The sequence below is a fragment of the Spinacia oleracea genome, chromosome 5, assembly GCF_020520425.1.
Source record: "Spinacia oleracea cultivar Varoflay chromosome 5, BTI_SOV_V1, whole genome shotgun sequence".
Taxonomy (NCBI): domain Eukaryota; kingdom Viridiplantae; phylum Streptophyta; class Magnoliopsida; order Caryophyllales; family Amaranthaceae; genus Spinacia; species Spinacia oleracea.
The window spans coordinates 4,615,006-4,639,286 of record NC_079491.1 but is presented as its reverse complement, the minus strand read 5'-3'; the positions used below and the strand labels follow the sequence as shown (position 1 = coordinate 4,639,286).

The 24,281-nt window shown below is 36.8% G+C and overlaps 3 protein-coding genes and 1 long non-coding RNA gene across 5 annotated transcripts; 3 read left to right on the top strand and 1 right to left on the bottom strand.

Moving 5' to 3' along the window:
* Nucleotides 1-1,236: 1,236 nt before the first annotated feature.
* Nucleotides 1,237-2,314, top strand: LOC110782086 (calmodulin-like protein 3). Its single transcript, XM_021986170.2, has one exon. The coding sequence runs from the start codon at nt 1,565-1,567 to the stop codon at nt 2,018-2,020; it is 456 nt and encodes a 151-aa protein (XP_021841862.1). The 5' UTR covers nt 1,237-1,564; the 3' UTR covers nt 2,021-2,314.
* A 2,016-nt stretch (nt 2,315-4,330) lies between these two features.
* LOC110782541 (DEAD-box ATP-dependent RNA helicase 42) lies at nt 4,331-9,318 on the bottom strand. Its single transcript, XM_021986711.2, has 3 exons — nt 9,095-9,318; nt 4,632-8,771; nt 4,331-4,521 (listed from the first exon to the last, which is right to left on the bottom strand). Exon 2 carries the CDS (start codon nt 8,681-8,683, stop codon nt 5,189-5,191), a length of 3,495 nt encoding a protein of 1,164 aa, XP_021842403.1. The 5' UTR covers nt 8,684-8,771; nt 9,095-9,318; the 3' UTR covers nt 4,331-4,521; nt 4,632-5,188.
* A 4,956-nt stretch (nt 9,319-14,274) lies between these two features.
* LOC110782094 (enoyl-CoA delta isomerase 2, peroxisomal) lies at nt 14,275-15,321 on the top strand. The gene has a single exon (XM_021986181.2). It carries the CDS (start codon nt 14,407-14,409, stop codon nt 15,133-15,135), a length of 729 nt encoding a protein of 242 aa, XP_021841873.1. The 5' UTR covers nt 14,275-14,406; the 3' UTR covers nt 15,136-15,321.
* A 1,945-nt stretch (nt 15,322-17,266) lies between these two features.
* LOC110782551 (uncharacterized) lies at nt 17,267-23,839 on the top strand. Of its 2 annotated transcripts, none has more exons than XR_008920895.1 (2): nt 17,267-22,458; nt 23,530-23,839. It is a non-coding gene; the product is annotated as an uncharacterized lncRNA (long non-coding RNA). The 2 variants fall into 2 exon arrangements; XR_008920896.1 differs by lacking the exon at nt 17,267-22,458 and adding an exon at nt 22,465-22,941.
* Nucleotides 23,840-24,281: the final 442 nt, after the last annotated feature.

Below are 24,281 nucleotides of genomic sequence, written 5' to 3'. Positions count from 1 at the left end.
ATATTAACAACACAAACCTATGTGTGAATATGTGATTATCATACACTCTTAGATTAATACAGAATGCCAATTACGGGTTCGGTGTAGCGGTAGAGAATAGAGGCTTTTGTAGGATAAGTCAAACATTTAAATCCCTCTCTCCCGTTAATTTTTTTTTAATAGGTAAGAAAAAGGAATCTACTGAATTAACATCTAACACATGTTAGCCAACCCAGCTATCCATATTTTCGCTTGGGCTACTCTCAAGTCTCAAGTATCTTACATCTGATGGGGCCCGACCCTGTAACCTCCAAGTCACAAGGTGAATTCCCCATAACTCATTCAGATAAAAATCACAATGTATTATTTATATTAAACAATGCATATATCATAAATTAGTAAGGGCTACTTAAGTCTAAAACTAACCTACAAAACTTACTTGACTTGAAGTTACAATTGTCAGGAGTTTTTGCTAGCTTTTATAAAAAAATGAAAATAATTCAGTCCATATTTGACTTAAAATTTCAATCATGAGGAGCTTTCCAATTTGACTTGGTAAACAAATTAACAAACACAACCCTACATACTAATTACTAAAGGTTATACCAAGTCTTCCTATATATAGGCAAAGACGTTTATCACACCTCCTTTCAAATTCTTTAATCCTTCTTTGTCAACGAATTCGACATTGTAGACTTAGGGCCGGTATACAATAGGCAGTAACTGGTGAGTTAGAATTATGCATTCTCCGTTTAAAATTTACATTGTCTTTGTGGCTCATTTGCACACAAAATAAAAAATAAAAAATTGCACGCAATAAAGAAGTTTTTTTGGGTGTAAAGAGAGCCAAAAAGCAAGCCAACAATTAATGCAGACGTGATTCGATCCAAGATCTTATGTATCAGTCATGTAAGCTATTCAAAATTATCAACTAGGTTAGTTGACATCCACGTACATACACGATAAAAAGTTAGTTGTACGGTTGTACACATGTACTTTACCATACCAAGTCCAAAACAAGAGTATTTAAGTTATAGATTTCTCAATCATTAAGGTCAAACACATGCAATTATAGACCAAGTAATTCATTACATTATGGACTCCATGAATTAAGAACAAGCTTCCCACGACTAAATACACGCCAATTCCAACTCCTCAAATAAAATTATTAAATAATTGTGATAAATTGCATGATCTAACCCCTTTTAAATTGGATATATTTCCAACTAGCTTCTTCATAAAAAATCAACGACTTAACGAATTTCTTGCTTTCTCTCTTAATTTTCCAACTAATTTCCATCTAATTCTTTTTTTTAGAGGGGTATAAATTTTTTGGCCCTCCTTTCTCAAACAATTTTTTCCATCCCCTTAATCAATTTTCCCATAATTGGTTCTTGCATTTCTTCAATTTGACCCTTTTCTCAAAACCTCGATTTTTCGTTTCGAAACCATTAAATCAAAATTTAATCATCTCCAAAATTCGGAGATTCGATATAGATATCATCTACATATAAAAGAAAGTTACGTAAAACAAACATCATTGTTTGTTTATTTGGAGAAATTTAGTTTATTATAAAAAAGAAAGATGGATCAAGCCGAGCTTAAACGAGTTTTCCAAATGTTTGATCGAAATGGAGATGGAAAAATCACAAAAAAGGAGTTAAACGACTCCCTACAAAATTTGGGAATATACATCCCAGATAGAGAGCTTTCTCAAATGATCGAAAAAATCGACGTAAATAAAGACGGTTTCGTCGACATGGAAGAATTTGGAGCATTATACCAAACAATAATGGACGAAAGGGACGAGGAAGAAGACATGAGGGAGGCATTCAACGTGTTCGATCAAAACGGTGACGGTTTTATTACCGTTGAGGAATTAAGATCGGTTTTACAATCATTAGGGTTAAAACAAGGAAGAACAATTGATGATTGTAAGAAGATGATTAGCAAAGTGGATGTTGATGGTGATGGAATGGTTAATTATAAAGAGTTTAAGCAAATGATGAAAGGTGGTGGATTTGCTGCTTTAGGTGCATAGAAGATTTGAAGTTTTTTCTTCGGAAAAAAAAAAAGCAAAAAAGAAAAGGTATTGCCGTCAGTCCAGTTATACTCGTCGTTATATGGAAACAAAAAAGTTTAAAAGATGTAAAACAAGAGGAACATTTCAAAGGAGAAATGTGTATTCCTTAATAGTGGGGGATGTATTGAATTGGGAAGAGATCATAAACTAGTAAGGCCTCTCAATTAATTGTATGAATTCATGGAACAAATGTTGATTTTTGATTCTTGTAAGATTCTAGATTATCAATGTTGAGGTTTTTATTCACATTGAGATTTGTAGTAATTGTCTCATCTTTTTCTTATTTGTTGATTTCTCTTAAACTTATTTTCGTTCTCTTTTTTTTAAAATGTAAATGTAATTAAATAGATTCGTAACCATAGTACTCCGTAGAATGATTTATAAAAGAAATAACCATATTAATCATGTTTTAGCATAACCTTTAGGTGTTCTGTATTTTCATTGGGATTATATTCACACTTCAAATACCCATCTAATTGTTGTAAATGTATTGTACTAACAAACATGTCGTATCAGATCATTTTCGTGTTTGGTATGGTGTTATTCATAAAAATCTAAAAAGTAATTGCATAATATAATCTAAATGGATGGTGTTCCAGGATAGTTTCATGTCGTGTCGATTTCGTGTTTTCTCTCAATAATTTCGTGTCTGTGTAGTATCGCATCAGAGACTACCAACTCTACTATTTGTCCACCCCTTTATATAATTTCGTTTCTGCATAGTGAAGTATTTTCCCACCACCGCGCAATGCTCGTATGCATTGAAAAATTCTTATCTGTTTTTGCCACAACTTTGTGTCCACGATTAGTCAATTATTGTTTGTTTAAGACATCGATGTAATTGTGTCGAGACATCTATGTAATCGACTAATCATACTAATCAATTTTAATCTCATATGTAATAACTAACTCGCATTTGAAATTTGAAATTTATGCTAACCTTAAACGACAATTAAAACAACTTATTGTGGTTCGTACGATTATGAATAATGTGCCAGTGTGCCACCCCCTCCATGAAAGAGGAAGAAAATTCACAAAGCCAATCTCTGGGTAGGCTGATGTACATTTTACTTGACAATAATAAGACCCAAAAGACATCATTTCAGTATACAAGTGACATAATCTACTGAAGTTGACCACCAGAACTGAGCAAGAAGTCAACAAGAACAACAACAACAATAATAATAATAAGCTGAATTGAGTTGAGCCGTAAAATAAGTTCTAGAACTGAAATTAAGCCAAAAAGAACAGAAGAGTATCTATCTTCAAACATATGGAATTATGGATTTCAAAACTCCATCTGCGACCTTTACGGCCCGTTTGGTAGCCGGCCATAAATGGCGTTAATGGGAATGAATATGTATGTAAATTTGTAAGGAAAATCAATATACATTCCCTTGCTAATGCTAGTTCAATCAAAATTATCTCTTTTTCTTTATAAATTTCTATTACCATCCATTACCTCTGGGGGAGTGGTATTAGGTGGAAATGCAAATTTACGAAGGAAAACACCAAATTTGAGACAAATTTCATTACCATGACATCATGATGTTATTTTCTTGCCAAATAAGACTAAGATTTATTCTCATTCCCACCATTTATTACCGGCTACTATACGGGCCGTTAGGGTAATCAGAACACCATCCACAACCTTGGAGAAATAAAAACTCCAAAGATCCTCAACAAATTTAACACTGGAAAATGGAAACACATAATAATCTAACAGTAAACTCAAATAGTCAATGCTCAAGATGAGTTCTAAACTTCTAATGTTTCTGAAGTGTAGCAACTGTGGAAAGCAATTCCACTTACCTATGAAGACTAAGTAAACAGCTTTCACTACTTGTGTTTACTTTGCCAACCAAACTCCCCAGGTCTCTACTTAGATCCCAAGTTGGATTTCTATGTGTATCTCTATCACCCAGATAACCACTAACAGTAACTAAGTACTCCCTCCGCCCCTTAAAGATCACCTTATTTCTGGATTCACAACACGGTCTCAAAGATCGCCCTACATAAATACCCAAGGATTCACAACACGGTCTCAAAGATCCCCTACATAAATACCCAAACATCCGATTCCAGCACACCTAGTGTTCAACTTGTCCAATAACATGTTAAACCAGGACACTGTCTAAAGCCTGATTATCATGTCAATCTATACATTATACATCCTTTTCATCAGGCTCCTCATTCCTATACAACCAAACTACCAAACCTAAACTAAAAGCTAACAAGATTTTGACAGAAAAAAACAAACAAACAAGGTAACCAAGAGGTTCATAACATATGAGCAGAAAACAAATCAGAATCTGAATTTCACCTTGATCAGAAACTCACAACCTAACTAATCCTAGTATGTTTTGCATACAATGTAATAGGAATATAAAGATACTTCTGGGGGAGGGAGCCTTTTAAGCATAGACATGAAAGTGCTTCTGATTTTCCGAACTTTTGACCTACAATCAGCAATAAAACATATGAGCTTTCACCCTGTACAAATTATCAAGAAATCAACAATGTGAATGACACCCATCACAATTGAAGGCTTGAAGCAGAATGCAAGTACCAATTTGCTTTCAAGAAGCCTCCAGAAGCCACGCAAACACAAAAGAAGCCACCCCCGACAAAAGGCAGACGTCTCCTCTGATCCTCCCTCGAGCTCAAGGCAAAGATGAAAGCGAGGAAAAAAAAAAGAAAAAAAATCGATCAAAAGAAGCACGGACTACCAGAGATCAAAGAAAAATATTCAAATGCTGAACTGTTTAGTCAAATTAGTGAACTACAAACATAAGTCCAGGAAAACAACATAAAATGGAGAACATCTTGGTAGCTTCATCTGCACATGAATATCTTTATGCCCCTAATCTGACACACATTTCTATGTATTTCTACTTGTCACAAGCACAATTCAGATATCAAGATGAATAGTATACCAAGGTTAGACCATCACAACAGAAGCATCAAAGAAACCGCTACCAGATTTGATGTTACAAAAATTAAGCAAAATGTCAGCAAAGTAAATTGAAGTAAAAGGATGGTACAGCAGCAGCATCAAATAGTGATTCCAATCTCAAGAAGACCAATGTACTACCATGAGAGCAGTACAAGTAGGACTCTGGTTTATCAGAGAATAGAATACCTGCCTGGTTGGGCACCACCTGGAAGAGAGATGGCTTGTGAAGTGATATCCTCCAAAACTCTCTTCAGTTCCGCTTTAGCTGTCTTGACTGAATGCTCTGAACGTCCCTCGATGAACAGATAAAGTTTGCGTTCATTAGGACCAGCAATCTTTCCAGGAGGATAATACTGGCCCCTAGTTGTAATGGCAGCTCCAGTCCAATCAGAAATAGGACCCAAAGTCTCCTTATGGGTCACCTTCCATCGAGCGTTCTGTGGGAAATCATTGATCTCGAGTTCCGCCTCATAATGCTCAGGCATTGCATCTTGTTGCAGCTTGGCTAAGTTCTGTTGTAACTTCATTGCTGCAGCAACCGCAACTGCCAAAGCGGGATTATCTGATGAGTTAATAGACGACAGAATAGAGCCAGGAACTGAGCCAATTGTGCCTTGCCCTGAGACATTATGCCCTGTGGTATCTGGTTGCCCTTGCCCACCAAGAACAGGGGTTGGTACAGTAACATCTGACCTCTTGCGGACTTCATCATCCTCATCCTCTGAATCCGACTTGTCAAACTCAAATCCATACTCTTTAGCCTGTGCTTTCTTTGCAGCTTTCCGTGCTTCATCCTCTTGCTCATCAAACTTGAACCCACTTCCACCAAAACCAGTTCCATGAGCTTGCTCAAGACCCTCTTTCACCTTTACCGCGAACCCATCAGCAAGTAATTTCAGATCCTGTGGTACAGGCTGCTCTGAGAGTTCCAATGCTTTTACTAGATCAGGAGCATATTTTGCTTCATCTTCAGAGATAAAAGTAATAGCATGCCCCTTGCGTCCAGCACGACCTGTCCTGCCAACTCGATGAACATAATCTTCATAGTGATTAGGGGCATCATAATTAAGAACTAGCTCGAGATCTTTCACATCCAGACCCCTAGCAGCAATGCTGGTAGCTATCAACAAGTTGCAAACATTACTCTTAAAATCAGCGAGGGTGGATTCACGGTCCCCCTGATCTTTTCCCCCGTGAAGAGAAAGACAGGGATAACCACTCTTAAGTAAATCCCGGAACAAGGCATCACATTTATCTTGAGATTGGACAAACACCAGAATCTTCCCCTTTTCGTACCACTCCCCAAGTAGTTCCAGTAGTCTAAGAAACCTTTCATTTTCAGGCCTCATTTCTACCATTTGAGTTATGTCGCTGTTGACAACACTCCTCCCACCAACCTGGATTTCCACCGGTTTATTCAGGACTTTCTTTGCCAAAACCTCAACCTGACGAGGAAAGGTGGCGGAAAATAAAACAGTTTGACGGTCCGGTCTTATATTCTGGACAATTCTCGTTATCTGAGGTTCAAAACCCATATCAAACATCCTGTCAGCTTCATCCATTACCAAAAAAGTGACTCTTCTAAGATTCGTGATTTTCCCACTACTTGTACACAGTATATCTATCATTCTACCAGGGGTACATACAACAATCTCCGCTCCCTTCTTCAGATCACCTATTTGCTGCGCAACACCAGAGCCACCATATACAGGAACAGAGGTCAAATTCATTACTTTGGCAAACTTCTTAATATCATTGTGAATTTGCTGGACCAGCTCTCTTGTAGGGGCCATAATAAGTCCTATTGGACCATCTCCAGACATCAAAGGTGGCTGATCTTTTATATGTCTCAACATAGGCAACACGAAAGCCAAGGTCTTTCCCGAACCAGTTTTTGCAATACCAATGCAATCTCGACCACTCATAATTACAGGCAAAGCCTGAGCTTGGATTGGCATTGGCTTCTCAAAGTTCATCTTTCTAATCACCTCCAAAATTTTTGTTGTCAGCCCAGTTTGGTGCCAGGTTTTGATTGGCTTTGGAACATCTTTTCCATGAACTTTCAGCTCCAGCTCCGTCCTGTAAGAATCAACATCCTCAAGAGCCATCCTTGCAATATCCTTTACTTCAATGTAAAAATTCTTTCTGACGTCTATATAATCAATCTTCGAATGATCAACCAGGGCTAGTTTCTCAGCTTTAGTCTTCTTCACCCTTTTCACAAACTCATCATCATCTTCATCCTCTAAGTTTGTTCCACCATCTTCTTGATCCTCATAATCAGGGTCAGAATCCTCTTCAGGCATTATTCTTCCAAGATACTTTTTTGGTGCTTTCTTAGAGACCTCAACATTGCTTTGTTCAACAATTTCCTCCTTGCCATTCAGTTCAGCATTCTCTGTATCAAGCACAGAACTACTCAGCTTCTCTACTTCAGGCAACACCATAGAGTTCATAAAAGCATCCAGAGGATCAATATCATCTTCTTCAGGTACATCAGCACCCCCATTAGGTAACACATTCTCAAGCTTATTCTCATTCTCAACATCAATAGCCATGGGGTCTCCAGCTTCAGTTGGCGGTTTAAAATCTCTATCGACATCCATATCTGCATCTGATTGCCCCTCTGTAGCAGCTTCTTCATCATCCGATTCGCCTTCTAATGTCCAGTTCTTACCTGCTTTAGGTTCTTCATCATTTGCGTCCCCAAGCTGCTTTCTTTCATCTTCTTCCTTTTTCCTTTTCAATTCCTGCCATTCCTGAACTCTCCTCCTCCGTTTTTCCATCTCATCATCCAATCTCCTTTGTTCCTCTTCCATGTCTTGTTCCTTTCTCTCCATTATCTCCTGACTTCTGTCAGGCTCATCATCACCCTTCTTCTTCTGGCTGTCCACACTACCACTTCGGTGCTTATGTGATCTGCTCTTTTCTCGATCTCTTGATTTGCTCCTTTCTCGCTCTCTCTCCTTGTTCTCATCATCTCTCCTTCGCCGTTTCCTATCTCTGTCCTTCCTCTCATCACCACTGTCATCACTTGCTGCTTCACGACGCCTCCTCTCCCTCTCCCTCTCCTTCTCCTTCTCCTTATCTCTTTCTGCCCTCTCCCTCTCCTTTTCTCGTTCTCTCCTCTCGCGTTCTCTTTCTCTCTCCCTCTCTCTTTCCCTGCGCTCCCTCTCCCGTTCCCGTTCCCTTTCTCTCTCCCTCTCTTTTTCCCGTTCTTTCTCCCTCTCCCTCTCCCTTTCCCTTTCCCTTTCCCTTTCTTTCTCCCGCTCCCTTTCTCTTTCCTCTCGTTCTCTTTCCTTTTCCTTTGCCTTCTCCTTGTCCCTCTCTTTCTCTTTATCTTCTCTATCCCCATCCCTATCCTTCTGGTCTTTTTTCCGCTCCTTCTCCCTATCCCTATCCCTGTGTTTATCCCTGTGCTTCCCTTTATCTCGCTCTCTTTCCCGCTCCCTATGCTTATCATCAACACTCCTATCTCTCTCAGACCGCCTACTCTCCCTATCCCTCTCTTTCTCCCTGTCTCTCCTCCTCTCCTTTTCCCCATTCCTTCCCTTATCCTTATCCCTTTCCTTATCATGTTCACGCACACGACTCCGTTTCGACTCCTCTTTTGTCTCAGAATCTTCCTTCCTCGACTTCGATTTCACATCCTCTGATTCCCCCATAGGTAGTTAGGTACTACCAATCAATTCAACAACAAATCAACTATATTATTTCACGAAAATTAGGGCCCCGGGAACTCACCACTTACAACTGCAGCCGGAAAAATACCAAATTAGTGTTGCGCTAAAACGAAAGACAACAAACCAGAAAAGCATAATATGATTTTCCAGTAAAATTATGAACTAAGTAAAAGACTAATTAGAAATAAAACAACACAATACAAAGCCAACACAACCTATTCAAGAACAAGATTCCATCATTTGAAACATCACATCAGGAAAAGTTCATCATCCTCACATGAGATTAAACACTTTCTGGATCTATTAAGTGCAAATAAAATCAACAGAAATTCCAAAAAAAAATCGAAAAGAAATAGAAAAGTAAAGAAAATAGATGAGAGAAAGAAGCTATACACTATCGTCAACACCGAGAATAGCAGCGGCAGAGAAGAAGAGCTCCCGGGATTGAAATTCCAAAACGCCGACCTAGAGGTTGCGCCGCCGACGAGAGGCGGTGATATAACTAGAGAATGGTGGTTGTGTTAGAGGGTTTTAAGAGGGGGCGAAGACGGGGATGAACATATGAATAGCAGATGCGAGTTGGAGGAGAGAGAAAATTAATTTGGTTTTTTTCTTTCTTATTTTACTTTTTGCATTTTGTTTTTGTTTTTACAATAAAACTTCAATTTCCAAAACTACCCAAAGTTTGGGAAAATTTTGCCAAAAATTACCAATTTAATTTGCAACATTTGCAACGTTAGAATCTTTACTTTTATAAACTTACTACATTTTAGCCTGTGCCATACACGATTTTTATTAAATTTAAGTTCAAATAAAACTCTTGTACCAACTGATATATTTTATATATTAAGTAGTAAATTAGATTAGTTTTTTATTTTGAATTAAATTTTATTTTAGATTTATTTTTTAATTACTAGAGTGTTTGATTTTGGATGAAATTATATATGCGTAATATTAATAATTAATCAATAAAAATATCTACGTGACACTCGACTTTTTTAATTCAAAAATAATTTTGAAATCTTACTTTTCATTGGCCGAAACCATTAGATTTCCTACGTGGCGCTTTAATATAAGATTAACGTTTGATTTTGGATTAAATTTTATTTTAGATTAGTTTTTTTATTTTGGATGATTTTTATTTTAGATTTATTCTTTTAATTGTTAGAGTGTTTGATTTTGGATGGAGTTGTATATTTAATAATTAAATAGTTAAAATATCTACGTGGCACATAATTAATTATCTACGTGGCACTCGAATTTTTTAATTCAAAATTAAATTAGAAATCTTATTTTTCATTGGCCGAAACCATTAGTAATCCTACGTGACGCTCTAATAATTCAGCAAATATGACTCCTTTATATATATACTAGATTTTAGCCCGTGCGATGCACGAATTCTATTAAATTGTTATGTTTAAATAAAAATCCTATGTATATACCACTTTTATATATGAGATTAAATTAGTTTTTTATTTTGCATTGAATTTCATTTTAGATTTTTTTTTATTATGAGAGTGTTTGTTTTTGGATGAAATTGTATATGCGTAATATTAATAATTAATTAACAAAAAATATCTACGTGATACTTAATCATTTTTTTACGTGGCACTGGACTTTTTTAATTCAAAATTAATTTTGAAATCTTATTTTCATTGGTCGAAACCATTAGATTGTTGTACGTGGCGCTCTAATATTGGATTAATGTTAGATTTTAAATTGAATTTTATTTATTTTATTTTAGATTATTGTTTGATTTTGGATGAATTTTATTTTAGATTTATTTTTTAATTATTAGAGTGTTTGATTTTAGACGGAGTTGTATATATTAGTAATTAATTAATTAATTAAAATATCTACGTGGCACCTAATTAATTATCTACGTGGAAATCGATTATTTTTTAATTATTAGAGTGTTTGATTTTCGATGGAGTTATATATATTAGTAATTAATTAATTAAAATATCTACGTGTCACCTAATTAATTATCTACGTGTCACTTGATTTTTTAATTCAAAAAGAAATTAGAAATCTTATTTTTCATTGGCCGAAACCATTAGTAATCCTAGGTGGCGCTCTAATATTTCAGCAAATATTCCTCCATTGGCCGAAGCCATTAGATTTTTCTACGTGGCGCTCTAATACTTGATTAATGTTTGACTTTTAAATTGAATTTTATTTATTTTATTTTAGATTATTATTTGATTTTGGATGAATTTTATTTTAGATTTATTTTTTAATTGTTAGAATGTTTGATTTTAGATGGAGTTGTATATATTGGTAATTAATTAATTAATTAAAATATCTATGTGGCACCTAACTAATTCTCTACGTGACAATCGATTATTTTTTAATTATTAGAGTGTTTGATTTTCGATGGAGTTGTATATATTAATAATTAATTAATTAAAATATCTACGTGGCACCTAATTAATTATCTACATGGCACTTGATTTTTTTAATTCAAAAAGAAATTAGAAATCTTATTTTTCATTGGCCGAAACCATTAGTAATCCTAGGTGGCGCTCTAATCTTTCAGCAAATATGCCTCCTTTATATATGTATATTGGATTATACAATCATTTTTTTTGTGCCAACTTTTAATTTTAATTGGTCCAATTTTTTTAACTCATTAAATTTCTTTACAATTTCTCAAGTATGTAAAGTTAGCAATCTTTATGCTTTTCCACTATTGGTGCATTTTGATAAGTAAAACAATCTTATTGGTTGTTGTAATGATTAGTGAATTGAAGTTTTACTTGGGTTTACTTTTTTAACAAAAAAGAAAAAGAATTTTTATTATACGTTAATAAACGTGCAAAAGTCCAAACGTAACAAACAAAAAGAAACGGAGTGAATACTCCGTAATAAAAATGGCTTAGAAACAAACTTTTACGAAGTATCATATGAAAACACTAAAACAATATAATTCCCTAAAAAAATACTTATATATAAAAGTATGGAGTATTTTTTTGTAAAAAAGATATCACACATCAGAATTCTGGTATTTCATCAACAAATTTGGTATTGCTTTGTAACGTGCAACGGTGTAAGTTATGCGCCTTAATTAAACCCTTTTTGAGTCTATGGTCTTGTTTAGCAATTAGCGGTTAGCTATTAGTTGTAGCGAAATTGTATTAATAGTTTTGACTAACTGTTGGTACTAGCTTGTTTGACTAGCTGGTTGTATTGGATGGTTATATAAAAAGTGTTTGGTAAATAGTTGATACATAATAGTTGTTTGGTTATGTAAAATTACCAATAATGACATGACTTGTTTAATTATGGGGAATTATTAATTGTTAAAAATATGGAAATTTATTGTTAGATTTTTATGGGAATAAAATGTACTAACATGAAAATAACTAAATACTATATACTAAAAGACACACCAAGAATGACACGTGTCATCTCCTGATGTGTCCCTAGATTTTTTTTTAAAAACAAAATTTTAATTAAAGAATCTTTTAAAATATCTATATTTTTTATTTTTTATTTCCAAAATTATGATTTCATGTGTTTTATGGCAAGAATCTAACAAAATATACTAGTATTAATTTGAAAAATAATTGTCAGAAATAGGAAAATCACAATTTTTATGATATTATTATTTTTATAATATATGTAGTAAGTTGCTATTCCGTAATAGCAAGACAGTGTTTTCATTTTCATAAACCTTTTTCAAAAAAATAATTATATTCTTAGCCTACATGCAATATTTTTTTAAAAAAAATGTCTTATTGTATGTCCATATCCAAACAAGCAATATTTTATATTATTTTCTTCCATTTTATGTAGCGGGTACGGGTATGGTTAAAGTTACAAATATCATTCAATTTTAAAAGAAACGGTTACCTAATAAAAGTACGATAAGTTTTTTTTTTTGCCCAACTTAAGTATTTATGTCGAAACCCTAAACATCTAAGAATGCACTAATTCCTTTATAATTAATAAATAACAATTTTCTCTAATTTTTCAACAATCCATGATAAAATTTGATATAATTTTGTTTCATTAAAAATTATTTTAAATAAATTAGTTACAATAGAGAAAAAATTGTTTAGTCTCATCCGTGCATTGCACGGGACCTAACCTAGTTTTTTTTTATATAATATTGACAATTTATTAATCCCACTAATAACTTTTACGAAAATAAATTATCAAATAATTAATTTGCAAAATAAGAATGACTAAGAAAAAAAAGTACTTTACATTAATTCATATAAGAAACTCAAATTTTTTATTTTTAAAATTATACTATACATCATCTATTTAAGAAAAATGTCTAGTTAACTTTAAAAAAAAGTAAGCAAAGTAGTAAAGTTAAGTACTCCGTAACTAAAGTGAATAAAATTATCAACCATATTTCTATTTCGAATCGGTGAGTCAAATGACAAATCTGAGGGCATGATTTAAGAAAACATGAAGACTAAATCGTCTTTTCAACTTATCCAATACAATCCTCTAATTGATGAAGTTGTTTGGAACAACTTTTTTGAATTAGAGGATTCATCCCAGTCCTCTATTTCAACCCGTTTACTTCCAAACACCTAATTTAGAGGATTGAACTGCTAAAACCTCTAAATTGGCTAAATCCTCTAACAACCAAACACAATCATATTTCTCAAGGTGATTATGACGATTGTCATGAGCGGCGACAAAGCGTGTGGTGGTTCTCTTAAGCGGAAACAATGCAACACCTACTTGCAGCAAACACGCCTAAAAGTAACAAAACAACTCGCACACCACCAAAAAAATTACTCACGAGCCACTGCCCCAAACACATTTACATCCACTAGTCCACCCGAAACCTACGCCAAACCACCAACCATCATTAGCTTTTAATAGACGAATTCGACTATGTAAACTCAAATTTTGAAGTTTCCATGGTCTAATTTAATCTTTAAACATCAAACATTACCTATTATTAAGGTGGTGAGGCAATAAGGGAAGGGAGGGAGGTTGGCGGAGGCACGAAGAAGGGAGGCGGTGGGGTGGCGATGTCAATGGAGGATTGACAACAACGACATGTCAATGGGGAGGGATGGGAGGGGTGGGGGGTTGGTGACATGACCCTGTAATAGTGAGGAAGAAATTGTTGAACAATCGTTAAAGAAGGAAGAACGATACAATGGCTAAATAGCACCCAAACAACACCACATATTAAATGAAATTAATTTTGCCACACCAATTAGTTGATTTTGGCACACCCCTTGTGAGAGCATAGAAAATTATGTTCTACTTACATGATGCTGATGTATGTCAATGTCAACTAAATGCTAATTGATATGCCAAAATTATTTCCCCATATTAAATGTTCTCTTTCTCATTTATCCTCTATTACCTTCCTCAGTTCATTAAGCACCAAATAATACCGTTTTTTATTCTGAATAAAACGTTCTCTTATCTCGTCCGTCGTCACCAAAGAAGCGATAGTTTAGTCAACGATCGCCACATAAAAACTTGTAAGTCAAGCCATTTGAACCGTCATCGTAACATTTGATCTTGCAAATCTTCAAAAAGTCATTGCATTACTAAACAAGTTTATGTCTATTTCCTAATCTTGTTTAGTGACACAAATTTCTCATCTAATCCATCCCATCAAACGGCTAAAATCCGCCGTCTTCTTGCTTTAGCTGCGATAAACAGTTTTTAACGGAGTTTCATACTTTTATTCATCAACCAGAAAAATACGAGTGAACGCAATGTGCAGTGTAGAAAAACGCGGCAACATCTTCATCCTAACCCTAACCACCAACAACGATGACGTAAACGACGAGCACCGCCTTAACCCGACACTAATCGCATCCATCCGCTCCGCCATCTCCGACATTAAATCCCAAGCCACCGCCTCACCTAACACCTCTTTCGCCCTCATCACCACCACTACCGGTAAATTCTTCTCTAATGGATTCGACTTACGGTGGGCCCAATCCTCCGGGAAATTCCTCAACAACCTTCATCTTATGGTCGACTCCTTCAAGCCTTTGATTGCCGATTTTATTTCTCTTCCGATGCCGACGATCGCGGCAATTAACGGCCATGCGGCGGCGGCGGGTTTCGCGCTTGCGCTTTCGCATGATTATATGTTGATGAGGAAGGATAGAGGGGTGTTGTATATGAGTGAGGTTGATATTGGGATGACTTTTCCGGAGTATTTCAATGTGCTTTTTAGGGAGAAGGTTGGGTGGAAAGCTAGGAGAGAGATTATGATGAGAGGGAAGAAAGTAAGGGGTGATGAAGGAGTGAAAATGGGTATTGTGGATGAAGCTTTGGAAAGTGGTGTTTTTGAAAGAGGCTTGAAATTGGCGGAGGAATTGATCAAAAAGAAATGGAATGGGGAGGTTTATGCTGAGATTAGGAAAGGGATGTTCCCTGATTTGTCTCAAGAATTGGGGTTAACTAGGAAGGCTGTTGTTGCTTCAAGGCTTTAATCTTCGATTCCTCTTGTTTGTATGTTTCATTTTTATCAAATTCTCCAATAATATATGTTTTATATCATCAGTCATTCAGTCTTGTTGTATGTATCAATTTATGGAATGTTCCCGTCTTGTGTGCATGTAATCAAGTTATGAAGTTAATATCATTCAATAATAATAGTATTCTGTTTGGTTCAACAATGTTTCATTTTGTGAAATTATCCCATCCTATGTGTTTAATTTCAGTCTTGTTTGTATGTTTCGAGGCTTTAATCTTCGTCTAGTTGGTAATCTTGGTATGTTTTATTTTTATGAAATTCTCCCATGAATAACTTTACTCTGATGAAATTTTCTCGTAACAAGGTATGGTATTATCATTTTTCGACTCACTGATCATCTGTGGTAGGCTAATGTATGATAATTGGAAATGCAGTTTTTTCCTTTTAAGTTTCTGTTGTAGAATAATGTGAACTGCTGAATTGTTGTTGAAAAGTCATTTTAGTCTTCATCAATAGTTTGTCTGACTTATGCATAAGAGCTCATAAAATGAGTGGAGAAGGAGGAGAAGGGTTGAAGCATGGAGTCGTGCACTACAGTTGCGAAACTATAATGGGGCAGGTCTTGTTTTTGCAGCTTAAGTCTCAGGTATGTTTGATATAGTTTATACTTCGTATGACAATTGGTAAGTGCATGTTACATAAAAGAAATGGTGAGGCTAGTCTTTAATTGTTATACTCTTTTGGACTTGACAAAAAAATAAACTGGCATAGGTTACTTGATGCAAAATGTAAAGAAACCTGAAGTGAACTAAGAGGTTTTAGTCAAGATAAGCAGGGTATTGCTTCCAACATATATCTCCTATAGGAATAGGAAGCTACTATTTGGTATTTTGGTGTATGTGGACAAAGGAATATTACAATATTTCTTCTAGTTGGTGATATTCTGATCATATTTCCACATACCTCTTTGCCAAATGTGCCACTTTCTTAGTGCTTCTTGACACATTTTTGTTGATTAATTCACTTTCTCTCCCCCATTGTTGAGTGTATTGAAGGGCTATTGTGATGTTTACTTGATATGGCTGTTGAGTTCTATCTTCCAAATGCCTAGGTTTTGGCTTCACCTAGAATGAATTGAATTATCCATGAAAACCAAATAGTGATTTTGGCACACCCAATGTGAGCACAATTTTCTGTGCTCTACTCGCACAAAGGTGTGCATAAATCAGTTTCCCATGACAAGAAAGATGTTATAAACATGGTCAGAAGTTTGGATTGAGGGAATTACTCCATTTAAATCATAACTGTGTCTGATTTCACTCTGGAAATGTAGCAAATTAGAAGAAGAAAATTGGCTTTCGATTCTAATTGTGTAAATTCTTAAAACCAGCTTGAGAGAGAACATGTTTGAGAAATATGCAGAATATGGGGATTGATCTAGGTATTCGTCCTGTTTTTGACGCCCGTGGTCCTTGAACTATCCATTAATTAAGCACTTGTTAAAGTTGATAGCTGACATGGATACTTTGTCCATTGTTGGATTGTTTCTTTCGTCTTATGGAATTCTTATGTGTTCCCCTCATCTGTAAACAATAGTATAGTTTTCAAAGTCAAAGTTCAAAATGTATTTGCATATTGATTTGGGGATTTCTTGTATGGTAATAATGTATCAAACTGGCAGACTGGCAGTAGATGAACTACCAAGTAGGGTTTAATGGATGATGATGGGGAAATGATAAGAGAGATCTGATGATAAAGAACTGCAACTAACTGTCTAAGATAATTCTGCGACGGATCAAGTTTGAATCTGAAGAAGCCGCATAGTCAATTTATGATGCATATGCAACTCGCGAGTGCTTCATCATTCATGTTGATGAATTTTATCATTCTATGCGTGATGTATCAGTTGCTTGGCTTAGGCTCATGTGTATTAAGAGGGTTTTCCGAGAGTGAAACCTGAACTGAATGATAGTAGAAGATTAAGAGCTGCTACTAGAGAAGGATTTAGAGCGTTGATTGTGGTAGAGGAAGATTAGTCCGAGAAATGGATCTCAACCTATTTAGTGAAGGAGCATAGCCATCCATTGGTAGTGTCCCCTGCCTGTAGTCGCCGAAGTGTGTTCATAACTCATACAGTGGTGCGTTTTCTAATGTTAAATATTCTGAATGTTCCACTTTTCTTTTTAATTTTGCCATTCTTGTGTTCTTTCATCTCTGCTGTTCTCTAGAATTCTATTTCCTCTTCGCGTATAGCACATTGATGCTTTCTAATGTTTAAGTTTTAGTGTTCTCATTTCTGGTTTTCTTACATTTTATGTTTCGCAGGACTAGATTTCACCCATGTTTTAACAACTTATCGTGTCTACGTTTTTTAAATGTGACACTGGCTTGTCTTTTGTGGTTTTGTTGATTTTTTTTTTTTTTTTTTTTTGACAAGCAAGAGAGAAATATATTATAACCTGAAAACTGGTTACAACCTAGACAATGCAACCAGGCAAAGAGCCAAGGAAACACTGCCACACACAGCAAAGTCTCAACACACTGAGACTGAACAGCCCTAGAGCTAACTATAAAGCATACAACCAGCTCTTATCTAACTCATTAAGTCTATCTTGACACAGCTGAATAGCTGTATGTTTAACACTATACTTCAAAGATTGAATGACAATAGCAGCAGTTGGCACTGCCCCTTCCCAAACTGAAGTATTCCTAGCTCTCCAAATTGCATAAACCAAACCTGCAACAGCAGCAAAGATGATCTTTCTTTTAAAGGCACTCTTGCAGTATCTTCTAGTCCAATTCAGAACCTGAAGAACATTCTTCCTGGTGCACAAGACAGACCTAACCAGTCTGTAATTTCAATCAAGCATCCAAGATTGTAGAAGCAGTCAAAGAAAAGATGAGTACTGGTCTCTGGGGGCAGAACTACAAATGGCACACAGATGATCAGTGCTTATGCCATATTGATGAAGTCTACTCTTGGTTTTGTGCCTATCCAACAAAGCTAACCACAGGGAGAACCTATGTTTAGGGACAGACAGTCTGTTCCAAATATACCTGGCCCATTGGGTTCTTTCTGATGGAGTGCAAAGCTTGATGTACATACTCTTAATAGAGTATTTAGCAGCAGTGAGCCAGCTAGGACCATTAAGCTTTTCAGTACACATCCCTTTGACCTTGCAAATGTGCTTCACAGGCCAACTAGCAGTTAGGGATGGAGAGAACAGCTGCCAATTCTTGTTCTTTACATACAGAGCATGTATCCACTTCACCCATAAGTTATCTTGTTTTTGCTCAATTGCCCAAGCCAACTTTCCCATAGCTGCTTGATTCCATAAAGCTAAATTTCTGAACCCTAGACCACCTTGCTCCTTATAATCACAAAGTTTGTCCCAGTTTACACTACCAGGTCTACCATCACCATATACTCCAAACCACAGGTATGATCTACAAATGGCATTGATTTTCTTGATGATAATGTTAGGGAGGAGAAACAGCCGACACCAATACACACTTATGCTCATGAGAACTGAATTCACCAGTTGCATTCTCCCTACAAAAGACAGATGTCTTGAGCTCCAAACTTTAATCCTAGCCACCATCTTCTCCACCAACAAATTGTAATCACCCAGCTGAATTTTCTTGGGGCTAATGGGAACCCCTAGGTATCTGAAGGGGAAATTATCAATATTGTAGCCAGATAGACCAGTGATGATGTTTTTGGTGTGAGCTGACAACCCACAACAGTAGATAGAAGATTTACTAGGATTAACCTCTAAACCAGTAGAAGAAGAGAACAGCTTGAGACCCTCCAACATAAGCTGAAAGGAAGTTACATCTCCATTACAGAAGAGCAAGAGGTCATCTGCAAAATATAAGTGGTTGAGATTGACTGTCTTACATCTTGAGTGGTGTTTGAAATTGTGATGAGAGGCAACCAGCTTCATAATTCTTGAAAAGTACTCCATACAGAGAGTGAATAAGAGGGGGGAAAGGGGGTCCCCCTGTCTTAAACCTCTTTTAGGTTGAATGAGGGGTGAAGGAACACCATTTATGAGGAGAGAATACTGAGTGGTGGTCAAACAAGTCATAACCAACTGGATAAAGTGATGAGGAAAGCCAAACTCCTTCATGACTTCCTCTATGAATGCCCACTCTACAGGGTCATAGGCCTTATTGAGGTCCAATTTCATCCTGCAACTAGGTTTGGCATTGCCTCTAGTATAGGACTTGATGATATCTTGGCAAATCATCAAATTATGCAAGATTGATCTTCCTGCAACAAAGGCTCCCTGAGTGGGTGACATGATATCTGGTAGCACTTGTTTAAGCTTGTCACACATCAATTTTGAGATGCATTTAATAATTACTGAGCAATAGGCAATTGGTCTAAAGTTACCAACATAGTTTGGGACTGTAACTTTAGGAACAAGAGAAATAGAAGTGACATTCACTTCCTTGAGAATCTTTCCTGTGGTGAAGAAGTCTTAAATAGCTAGGCACAAGTCATCTTTTATGATGGGACAGGAAGCTTTGAAAAACCTGCTATTGAAACCATCCAACCCAGGTGCCTTATTGTTTGGAATTGCATTAAGCACTCTCCTAATATCCTTCTCCTGTAGTAGTAGAGAGGCTAGCTAGATGCTCTGTAGCGAGCCTTGGACCTTGGTCTATCACCACTGCTTTTACTGGGTCCTGGTATTCAGGGAATCACCAAAGAGAGTACTGTAGAACTGAGTGAAGGCTTGCTGCACCCCATCACTAGTTTGGATCCAATTACCCTCCTGATCATGGATCTTATTTGGTCTCCTTCTGTGTTTAATACTCATGTGAAACAGTCTGGTATTTTCATCCCCCAACTGGAGCCATTGTAACTTGGTTGTTTGCTGAAGGAAAGAAAGATAGTTGTGATGAGTAATTCTATAAGCCTCATTTGCAGCTTTCTCCACTGAGGCTAGAACACTGTCCATAGGGGCAGCATGAAGTGCATTTTGTGCAAGCACAAGGTCATTGTGTGTTTTGATAGCAGTAGCCTCAACTGAGCTGAAACCATTCTTGTTTAGTAGTTTCAAGTCAGCCTTAATCCACTTCAATCTCTGAATAACCCTGAACATGTGGCAACCATGGACTGGCTTGTTCCAGTTTGACTGAACTATGGGGATAAAGTGCTCAGAATCAACCCACATATTATAAAACCTGAAAGGCTTTTTCTGGTGAACCACTCTGTAACAACTCATGATCATTGGACAATGATCAAATTCCTCTTCTGGCAAATAAATAGCCTCAACAGTAGTGAAGATATCTTCCCATTGAGTGTTAGTTAGGACCCTATCAATCCTAGTAAAAACTCTAGCTGCACCATCCTGCTTATTTGTCCAAGTGAAATGCCTCCCCATCATAGTTTTAATTTCAGCAAGGTTGCAGGAAGACATGCATGATCTCATTGGTTGGATTTTCCCCCATCTAACAGGAGAGCCCACCCTATCTTTAATAGCCATGATGGCATTGAAATCACCCATGATCACCCAGGCAATGGACATTGAGGTAGCAATGTGAGATAGATCCTTCCATAAAACCTCCTTTTCTTTCTTATCAGTGTGCCCATAAATGAAGCTGCACCAGAAAGTGTGACCAGTAGGTTTGGAGGTAACAAGACAATGCACCATTTGAGAGCTCATGAATCTGACATCAACACCAAAAGAAACAGGATCCCATCCTACCACTATTCTCCCATTTTTATGCTGACTTAGGTTGGTAGTAAAACACCACCCTGGACACACTTTAAGGTATAGATCCCCCAGTTTAGGAGTTCTAACCTTAGTTTCAAGGAGACTGAACAGTTTTGCTTGATGAGAAAGAATGAACTTCCTCACCCTTAGTTGTTTATCCCTCCTGTTCAGTCCTCTCACATTCCAACAAAGAATGTTATCCATTAGGTACAGGGGATCTCACCCCCTGACCTAATGCATCCCCATTTTCTCTCATCACAATATCATCTGACACCACCTCATCTAGGTTATCCAATCCATGAAGAACAATGAAGCTGTTCCTAGTTTGAACTGGTCTTAACTCATGGCATCTTTGCCTACTGAATCCTGTAGCTTGAATGAATCCCTCATCCTGTGCCTCAAGAACAGGTGTTTGTAGCAATTGTTGGTGGAGCAACCTGTTGTTTTGGAACCCATTCCCTTCTAACCACTGGCTTCTTTGTGTTAGCTACACATTTATCAGCTGGGTGACCCATGCCCTTGCACTTGGTACAAGTAATGGGAAGCCAGTCATAGACTACTTGTTGATCAAGCAGGATACCCTTCTCATTCATGAACGGAATGTTGGTGGGGAAGGTTTGAGCAATCTCAACCTCAACCAGGACTCTAGCAAACATCAACTTGTCCCTTTTCAAAGTGGCTTGGTCAACTTTGATCACTGATCCCACCAGGCTAGCAATCTTGTTTAGACTCTTCTCTCCCTAATATTTTACCTCCAAACCAGGCAGTTTGATCCAGATTGGGATAGTTTTCACTGTTTCTTTGGTCAAAGCCATATCATGTGACCATTGCTTAATGATCAGAGGCTTAGAGTCAAAGAATTGAGCAGTACCCTGAAGCACTTTAGCACAATTCTCCATGGTGGTGAAACGAACTAGAAAAATCCCTTTCCCAACCAGAGAAACCTTGTCAACACCCAATTTCCCCCAAATTCTATGAAAAAAACCCTCCATCACATATTGGGGTGGGTTCGCACCTAACACATAGCATACAACAGCAGATTGCCAAAAACTAACTTCCTCTGCTATATCATCATCATCATCAATACAAACAGGGGGGTTTATCATCTAGATTATCACAATCAATCACAAAAGGCATGGTGGTATTGTCATTATTATGAGGCAAATTGCACATATTAATTGTCGAGTTCATCACATTATCATTCCCGCCAGTTTTCGATTGAAAATGGGTTCGAACATCAGTACCTGAATTGAGGCCATTAATCCAGGCATTAAAGTCATCACGAACTTGAGATTGGTGTTGCAAATCTCTCAGTGCAGTCTTTGGAGTGAGAATCGGGTTCTCCTGAGAGTAATCAATTTCTGGGTGCTCATCGTCACTTTTCTTATTTTTTTCAGAACCGCCATTGTTGCTCATTATTGCTGAGCTTATTTGTTCCTTTGCATTTGCACGAGTATTAGGTCGGTTCGAGGAAGCTTGCACAGATTGCTTCCCCTTCTGGTTCTGTGAATTGCGATTGCGAGGTCTTGCCATGGCGTCGAAGACGAGGGAGAGGTTCCTGCTTCGAACCCTCTCAAACGCAATTCCAAATACGGTTTTGTTGATTTTAGGTCAGTAACATGTTAACTTGTAATATGGCTTAGATTTTAGTCTGAACCTGTGTTTATCTCTTCAGTAGGCATGCTATCTAGGCAAATGTTGTTCGCGTAAGCTACTGTTACCTCGAGAATGATAGTTGAAATTATCAAACTTTTGTTCCTTTAGATGGGCCCCTTTACAATTCCCCTTGAAAAAGGAGAAAAGTACACCTTTGAGGTATATGTAGAACGGCTTTCTGTCCTTTGCAAAGGTGAGGCTGCAAGCATTTGCATGCAGGTGTTTGTGAGAGACTAGCGTCTGGCTGTTGTTGAATTGTTACTCACTAGCTAGCAGTCCTTTATGTTAGAGCAGGTGGAATAGAATTTGGTTTCCAGTCAGGCCGTGTGGATGTAGATTCTCTTTTGACAGATGATAATCTTGGATTTGATTGGTTTGTTTAGCTGGATCATACCGAAGGGAGCATTATAGATACAGGAATGACTATATGTGAAAAGGTGTGTTGTGCGTTATGCCTCTAAGTGTCACTGCATTTGCAAACATTTTGTGTAATTTTATGTCATGTATAAGCTGGTAATTACAAAGTACTTCACTACTTCATATATAATTGTCAACTACGTGCTGAGGGTCATCTGCTTGTCTGGTTATCTCTTCAATCTTTCAGCGTCAGCGTTAGATAGGATGTTTGTGCATTTGCTGACAGTTAAATTGAAAAAGTTTCTTGGTTGTTTCACTTGTTTGGTGATTTGGTTGAAAATTCAGCTTATAGGAAGATTGGAAAAGAACACTGAAAAACATAGACAAGTTACTTAGCTAAATGTCACTCTTTCTGTTTTGCATGGTCCCAGGAAACTTCCACCATTTTTGGTGCTAATTATTGACTACGTGCATTACTGTGCTACTCATCTTTCAGAAATCCTTAGAATTATGCAATTAGCAAGTGATAGTTTCTATAAATATCTGTAGTATTAGGTCCTAACTTGGTGGTAGTTCTTTGTGGCGGTATGTTCAGAACTGTTTCAAGAACTGAGGTTGTGTCTTGCTATGAATTGATCAGAATTGATTGATTCTTTGATCTTTTTCAGGACAACGAAGATGAAAAGATTTGAGAGAAAGTGGTGTGTGCAATGCTGCAGGAACAGCTCAACATGATGTTAAAGGATATGGAGGAACATTCTAATCATCTTGCAAGAAACGCCGAGTACATTGTTCAAAGTGTGAAAATTATTTCCCAGGGCATCAAAACAGACATTTGTAAAGCTATTTTCTGTACATTTGATGAATGAGATGTATGGTATACATGCCATTGTAGAGCTTAGGTTTTTAGGTGTCTATAATTTTGTATTCTTATGAATCTTGAAAATCATATTTATAAAAGATAGGACATATCCATGAGCAATGGTCCGACTCCTCAAAGCACATCAGAAATTCCAGGATAAGCAAAATACTTGATTTCAGAAGAACACAGATTTCCATTAAAGCGCGTAAATCGAACTCATTGTATGTAATGCCAAACTATAATGTGAGTAAGCCAAACAGGTCGGAACCGGGATTCGCCAAGCTAATGAGACAGACTTTAAAGTACACCAAAATGCTACAATAGTAGACAGTAGTTAGGCTATCCAACAGAAGGGAAACTGATTTTGGCGCACCACCTTGTGAGTAAAGCACAAAGAAAACCCGTGTTTGATAATGACAAAATCAAATTTTTGATGTGCCAAAATCATTTCTCTAACAGAAGCGAGTAATCAAGAGCTAGAATGAGACAAATTTATTCATATTCGCCACGAGACACCAATCAAAGGCCTAGGATATTTCGCACACCACCTTGCGGATT

What these genes read in the sequence shown, in the direction of transcription:
- LOC110782086 (XM_021986170.2), top strand. Translation starts at nt 1,565, where the DNA reads ATGGATCAAGCCGAGCTTAAACGAGTTTTCCAAATGTTTGATCGAAAT.
- LOC110782541 (XM_021986711.2), bottom strand. Translation starts at nt 8,683, where the DNA reads ATGGGGGAATCAGAGGATGTGAAATCGAAGTCGAGGAAGGAAGATTCT.
- LOC110782094 (XM_021986181.2), top strand. Translation starts at nt 14,407, where the DNA reads ATGTGCAGTGTAGAAAAACGCGGCAACATCTTCATCCTAACCCTAACC.